Genomic DNA, 7,844 nt, shown 5'->3' on the forward strand with positions numbered 1-7,844 from the left:
TTTTAGTCGCTAGGTAAAAAAACAAGAGAGACTTTTTTTTAAGGGACTAGAAAAAGACTCTACTTAAGAGACTTTTTTCTTTAGTCTCTGGGACTAAAAAAAATCTAGTCCCTTAAAAAGAAACATCACATAAATCTCAGTCGATGCAGATCTAGGCACACTCATTACAAAATTAATAACAGTAGAAGGCCTCCAGGAGTCCGAGATATGCTGCTATGGTTGTCTCTCGATCCTGCCGCTGATACAGTGGTCAACTCTGAAATAACTCCTGCCTCGAGATCCTTAATCACCGAGCAGGAAGTCTCCTCTATAACAGGAAGTAGTGCGTACAGTAAACTTGGATCACAGCCTACTCTAGTTTTGAAAGCACCACCACTTCACTCGCTGTGCCGTAAGACAGCAGACGATGAGGAGGGGAAGAGAGATGGTGCAAGGTCCCCGTTGCGTCGCGCTGTTGCTGCTCGTCTGCATGGCTGCTCTCGTGGCTTCGGACACCACTGATGGTGAGAGCTTTCAAGCTGCGTTACTTTATGTGTTCTATTTCAAGTGCTTGGCATTTGTATGCCGTAGTAAGTTTCATGAATGAGTGATTACTCATGCAGGAAGCAGTGTTATATTCTCTTCGTTCCTACATACTCCCTGTGCATCATAATACTTGTTGTTGAAGAGGATTAATTTAGTTTTCACCAACTACAACTATTTAGGTATATAGAGTACAGTACACGTCTTTCTACTACGAACGAAGGAAGTACGTACCATTTTTTTCCATGTTCATCAGGCATCCTGCCGAACGGCAACTTCGAGGAGGCGCCGGACAGGTCGCAGATGGACGGGACGAGGGTGACGGGCCGCTACGCGATACCGCGGTGGGAGGTCTGTGGGTGCGTGGAGTACATCTGCTCGGGCCAGAAGCAGGGGGACATGGTCCTGCCGGTGCCGGAGGGCGCCTACGCCATGCGTCTGGGCAACGACGCCTCCGTCCAGCAGCAGCTCAGCGTCACGCCGGGAACGCACTACTCCATCACCTTCAGCGCGGCGCGCACCTGCGCTCAGGCCGAGAGGCTGAATGTGACGGTCGCGGCGGAGTCCGGCCAGCTCCCGATCCAGACGGTGTACACCAGCAGCGGCTGGGACTCCTACTCCTGGGCGTTCGAGGCCAAGGACAACGTGGTGTTGCTCACCGTCCATAACCCCGGATACGATGAAGACGCCACCTGCGGCCCCCTCGTCGACTCCTTCGCCATCAAGACTCTCCTGCCACCACAAAGCAACGACTGTACGTACTAGGATCCGTCATACATAACCTCCCGTTTCCAATATAGCTCCGTGAATTTTTATGCATTGGGAGTACACATTTAGCATAGCCAATGACCCAAAACCCTTGCAGACAACATGCTGAAGAACGGGGACTTCGAGGAAGGCCCGTACATCTGCCCCGGCACGTCGTGCGGGGTGATGGTGCCGGCCATGGGCGAGGACAGGTACTCCCCGCTGTCTCCGTGGACGATCATGTCGTCGACCAAGTCCGTCAGGTACGTGGACTCGGCGCACTACGCGGTGCCGCAGGGCGCCCGGGCCGTGCAGCTGGTGTTCGGCGCGGAGAGCGCGCTGGTGCAGGAGGTGGGCACCATGCCGGGGCTGTCGTACAAGATGGAGTTCTCGGTCGGGGACGCGGCCGACGGGTGCACGGGCTCCCTGGCCGTCGAGGCGTACGCGGCGAATGGCAGAGTGAAGGTGCCGTACGAGTCCCAGGGCACGGGCGGGCACACCCGCGGCGTGCTCGAGTTCACGGCGACGGAGGACCGGACGCGGGTGGTGTTCGTCAGCGCCAGCTACAACATGAAGCCCGACGGCACGGTCTGCGGGCCCGTCGTGGACGACGCCTCGCTCGTCTGCGTGCAGAGCCATGCTCGCCGGCTGCTTCTGTGATTCTGCTGTGCCGCAAAATGCATGGCCCGTTGGTTTGTGACACGAACATTTTAGACAGCTCTTCTCCGTCATGTAGTACTTCAAAACTCCGAGCGCTCGGCCGTTGTAAGCCAGGGTTCTGTAATGTATCGCGGATTATTTGCATTAGGGAGTGCACTTAAGTATTATTTTTTACACGTTTGGGAGGTAACTAGGCAAGTAACTTCGGAATGATAAAACACCAGCAAGTGCAAGACGCTAGTTCCGTGGCAGATTTGCACGAGCGCATGACGCGGCGTACGTCGGGGCAGCCGAGCCGGTAGATGCGGCGCCTGCAGCGCCGGGTGCCCGGAGCGGGAGTGGACTAGACCTCTTTTTCTACAGCAGAGGGAGGGGACAACAATGTTTTATTTTAGGATGCAACTAGATCTCAGTCAACTGAGATTTAATCAAATCTAAATCAAATACTTTTTTAAAAACGTACTTAAATTTTAATAAAAGATTTCATGCATATATCATCGATTATGATTTAACAAAGTCTCAATGAACTGAGACTTAACATTTTTTTAGCAAAATCAACGTTCTTTATTGATGGAACATGATGTTTATAGAAACTGCAACCGAATCATGAGGAAAATCTAACCAAAGGTGCCTTCCAGGAGTGCATTGTCCGCCCCTCCTGGTGGCGGTTACCGTAATTAACGGAGGGCGATTCTGAGGCGATCGTGATCTGGCTAGGGTTCCTCCTCTCGCAAGGACGGCGGATCGCTTCGCCCGTTTGATCACACATCTAAGCCATCGCGTTCCTTCATCGTCACCCATCCTATACCACCATAAGCCTTCCGTGAGCTAGGGATCGCGGTCGTACACCACAATCTGTCCCTAGGGTTTCGGGTTCTTGTAGATAGGGGAAGTGGAAAGGAGATGGAGGATGTGGAGGGACTGATGAGAGGCCTGAAGCTGTCGGCGGCGGAGCGGCGCGGGCTCAAGGTGGGCGGCGCAGAGAAGAACAACACGGGGGAAGGGGCCATGGACGATCCTCGGGCGGTGGGGAAGCTTTTTTCGGAGAAGCCTGTACATGCAGGGATCATAGGTCAAACGCTGGGGAAAATATGGTGCCCAATCAAGGGGCTGGAGTGTAAGGAACTGGAGACGAACGTCTTCCTGTTCACGTTCCGGCAAGCTGCCGGCTAGAGGAGAGCCTTGGAGGAAGGGTCGTGGTGGTTTGACAAGGAGTTGCTGGTGATGGAGGAATTTGACCCGGAGAAAACGATGGATGAATATGAATTCAAACTAATCCCGATTTGTATCCGAGTCTTTGGCCTCCCCCTTGACCAGATGAACAGAAACACCGGGGAGCGCATTGGTGATGACTTCCATGAGCTGGTGGAGGTCGATGTTGGGCCTGATGGAATGGCGGTGGGCAAATACCTCTGTGTCAAAGTTAACTGAACATCACTGTACCCCTCATGCAGGGATTTGTACTAGATCGTGACAAGAAGGAGGGGAAGGAATCAGGGGCAGAGGATACTGAGGAGGAGGGCTCGGGACAGAAGAGGAAGAAGGGGCTGTTATGGTGCAGATTTGAGTACGAGCACATGCCGGACTTCTGCTACACGTGCGGTGTGATCGAACATGGTGAGAAGGATTGCTCCACTAGACCAACGAGGGGGGGGTGTGCCTCAGTTCGGCCCATGGCTACGAGCGGAGGTGCACCATCACAGAAATGATGTGGGTGTGTATGGAAGAGGACAGGGTAGTCGGAGTCTTAGTGGAAGTGAAGGAAGTCAGGAGAGGCGAGGGAATTTTGGGTGGGGCAAGGGATCGAAAGGGTCAGGTAGCAATGCGGCATCATGGAAGAAGGATACTGGAAGGACGACTAGCAGTGATAAGGACATGCGGCAGGAGGAAACTGAAGTTACTAGCCCACTAAAACTTGATGCGGCTCGGGGAGAGGATCCAGGAGCAAGTAGGGTGTCAAGACGGCTCCCGTTTCAGAATCCTCCCACGGTGCAGCCAGGTCCTGATCGTATTCACATGGAGGTCAACAATGCTATGGTAGTTGGGGACGGGGAGAAGAAGGACCAAGGAAACCAATCTATCGGGGATGGGGGAGAGTTGGGCACTGTACAAGCACGGGGAGAAGACGTCCTCGCTGATGGTGGTGAGGCGGCTGAATTGCAGACAAAGGGAGTGAGCGGGAAGAGGTTTAAACAGAGAGGCCGAGTCGAAGGACAAGGGAACAAGGTGTTGGAAATATGCCCTAGAGGCAATAATAAATTAGTTATTATTATATTTCTTAGTTCATGATAATCGTTTATTATCCATGCTATAATTGTATTGATTGGAAACACAATACTTGTGTGGATACATAGACAAAACACTGTCCCTAGTAAGCCTCTAGTTGACTAGCTCGTTGATCAAAGATGGTCAAGGTTTCCTGGCCATAGACAAGTGTTGTCACTTGATAACGGGATCACATCATTAGGAGAATCATGTGATGGACTAGACCCAAACTAATAGACGTAGCATGTTGATCGTGTCATTTTGTTGCTACTGTTTTCTGCGTGTCAAGTATTTGTTCCTATGACCATGAGATCATATAACTCACGGACACCGGAGGAATGCTTTATGTGTATCAAACGTCGCAACGTAACTGGGTGACTATAAAGATGCTCTACAGGTATCTCCGAAGGTGTTTGTTGAGTTAGTATAGATCGAGACTGGGATTTGTCACTCCGTGTGACGGAGAGGTATCTCGGGGCCCACTCGGTAATACAACATCACACACAAGCCTTGCAAGCAATGTAACTTAATGTAAGTTGCGGGATCTTGTATTACGGAACGAGTAAAGAGACTTGCCGGTAAACGAGATTGAAATAGGTATGCGGATACTAACGATCGAATCTCGGGCAAGTAACATACCGAAGGACAAAGGGAATGACGTACGGGATTATATGAATCCTTGGCACTGAGGTTCAAACGATAAGATCTTCGTAGAATATGTAGGATCCAATATGGGCATCCAGGTCCCGCTATTGGATATTGACCGAGGAGTCTCTCGGGTCATGTCTACATAGTTCTCGAACCCGCAGGGTCTGCACACTTAAGGTTCGACGTTGTTTTATGCGTATTTGAGTTATATGGTTGGTTACCGAATGTTGTTCGGAGTCCCGGATGAGATCACGGACGTCACGAGGGTTTCCGAAATGGTCCGGAAACGAAGATTGATATATAGGATGACCTCATTTGGTTACCGGAAGGTTTTCGTGCATTACCGGAAAAGTTTCGGGCTCATCGGTAGTGTACCGGGAGTGCCGGGAGGGGTGCCGGGGACCATCGGGAGGGGTGTCACGCCCCAAGGGGTCTCATGGGCTATGGGAAGAGATAAACCAGCCCCTAGTGGGCTGGAATAAGTTCCCACTAAGGCCCATAAGGTTTGAGAAGGAAAAAACACAAGGTGGAAAGAGTTTCCAAGTGGGAAGGTGGAATCCTACTCCAAGTAGGATTGGAGTAGGACTCCTCCACCTCCAATTTCGGCCAAACCTTTAGGTTTTGAGGCTGACTCCTCCCCTCCCTCCCACCTATATATACGGAGGTTTTAGGGCTGATTTGAGACGACTTTTCCACGGCAGCCCGACCACATACCTCCACGGTTTTTCCTCTAGATCGCGTTTCTGCGGAGCTCGGGCGGAGCCCTGCTGAGACAAGGTCATCACCAACCTCCGGAGCGCCGTCACGCTGCCGGAGAACTCTTCTACCTCTCCGTCTCTCTTGCTGGATCAAGAAGGCCGAGATCATCGTCGAGTTGTACGTGTGCTGAACGCGGAGGTGCCGTCCGTTCGGTACTAGATCGTGGGACTGATCGCGGGATTGTTCGCGGGGCGGATCGAGGGACGTGAGGACGTTCCACTACATCAACCGCGTTCACTAACGCTTCTGCTGTACGATCTACAAGGGTACGTAGATCACTCATCCACTCTCGTAGATGGACATCACCATGATAGGTCTTCATGCGCGTAGGAAAATTTTTGTTTCCCATGCGACGTTCCCCAACAGTGGCATCATGAGCTAGGTTCATGCGTAGATGTCTTCTCGAGTAGAACACAAAATTTTTTGTGGGCGGTGATGTGCGTTTTGCTGCCCTCCTTAGTCTTTTCTTGATTCAGCGGTATTGTTGGATTGAAGCGGCTTGGACCGACATTACTCGTACGCTTACGAGAGACTGGTTTCATCGCTACGAGTAACCCCGTTGCTCAAAGATGACTGGCAAGTGTTGGTTTCTCCAACTTTAGTTGAATCGGATTTGACCGAGGAGGTCCTTGGATGAGGTTAAATAGCAACTCATATATCTCCGTTGTGGTGTTTGCGTAAGTAAGATGCGATCCTACTAGATACCCATGGTCACCACGTAAAACATGCAACAACAAAATTAGAGGACGTCTAACTTGTTTTTGCAGGGTATGCTTGTGATGTGATATGGCCAACGATGTGATGTGATATATTGGATGTATGAGATGATCATGTTGTAATAGATAATATCGACTTGCACGTCGATGGTACGGCAACCGGCAGGAGCCATAGGGTTGTCTTTATAACTAACGTTTGTGCTTGCAGATGCGTTTACTATTTTGCTAGGACGTAGCTTTAGTAGTAATAGCATGAGTAGCACGACAACCCCGATGGCGACACGTTGATGGAGATCATGATGATGGAGATCATGGTGTGACGCCGGTGACAAGAAGATCGTGCCGGTGCTTTGGTGAGGGAGATCAAGAAGCACGTGATGATGGCCATATCATGTCACTTATAAATTGCATGTGATGTTAATCCATTTATGCACCTTATTTTGCTTAGAACGACGGTAGCATTATGAGGTGATCTCTCACTAAAATTTCAAGATGAAATTGTGTTCTCCCCGACTGTGCACCGTTGCTACAGTTCGTCGTTTCGAGACACCACGTGATGATCGGGTGTGATAGACTCAACGTTCACATACAACGGGTGCAAAACAGTTGCGCACGCGGAACACTCGGGTTAAGCTTGACGAGCCTAGCATGTGCAGACATGGCCTCGGAACACATGAGACCGAAAGGTCGAGCATGAATCGTATAGTTGATATGATTAGCATAGAGATGCTTACCACTGAAACTATTCTCGACTCACGTGATGATCGGACTTGAGATAGTGGATTTGGATCATGTACCACTCAAATGACTAGAGAGATGTACTTTTTGAGTGGGAGTTCTTAAGTAATATGATTAATTGAACTAATTGTCATGAACATAGTCTAATGGTCTTTGCGAATTACGATGTAGCTTGCGCTATAGCTCTACTGTTTTATATGTTCCTAGAGAAAGTTTAGTTGAAAGTTAATAGTAGCAAACTTTGCAGACTGAGTCTGTAAAACCGAGGATTGTCCTCGTTGTTGCACAGAAGGCTTATGTCCTTAATGCACCACTCGGTGTGCTGCACCTCGAGCGTCGTCTGTGGATGCTGTGAACATCCGACATACACGTTTCTGATGACTACACGATAGTTCAGTACAAAAATACTTAATGGCTTAGAAGCAAGGCGCCAAAAACGTTGTAAAACGTCACGGAACATAAGTGATGTTCTAAAGAGATGAAATTGTGATTTCATGCTTGTGCCCTTGTTAAGAGGTACGAGACCTCCGACAAGATTCTTTGTCCACAAAGCACAAGAGAAAAGGCTCAATCGTTGAGCATGTGCTCAGATTGTCTGAGTACGACAATCGCTTGAATCAAGTGGGAGTTAATCTTCCAGATGAGATAGTGATAGTTCTCCAAAGTCACTGCCACCAAGCTGTGAGAGCTTCGTGATGAACTATAACATATCAAGGATACATACAATGATCCTTGAGCGATTCGCGATGTTTGACACTGCGAAAGTAGAAATCAAGAAGGAGCATCAAT

The 7,844-nt window shown here is 49.8% G+C and overlaps 1 protein-coding gene across 1 annotated transcript; it reads left to right on the forward strand.

The window, feature by feature from the left end:
* Nucleotides 1–328: 328 nt before the first annotated feature.
* LOC123430463 lies at nt 329–2,103 on the forward strand. Its single transcript, XM_045114335.1, has 3 exons — nt 329–503; nt 779–1,276; nt 1,388–2,103. Exons 1-3 carry the CDS (start codon nt 407–409, stop codon nt 1,927–1,929), a joined length of 1,137 nt encoding a protein of 378 aa, XP_044970270.1. The 5' UTR covers nt 329–406; the 3' UTR covers nt 1,930–2,103.
* Nucleotides 2,104–7,844: the final 5,741 nt, after the last annotated feature.

Source organism: Hordeum vulgare, chromosome 2H (genome assembly GCF_904849725.1).
Source record: "Hordeum vulgare subsp. vulgare chromosome 2H, MorexV3_pseudomolecules_assembly, whole genome shotgun sequence".
In the NCBI taxonomy this organism is placed as follows: Eukaryota; Viridiplantae; Streptophyta; class Magnoliopsida; order Poales; family Poaceae; genus Hordeum; species Hordeum vulgare.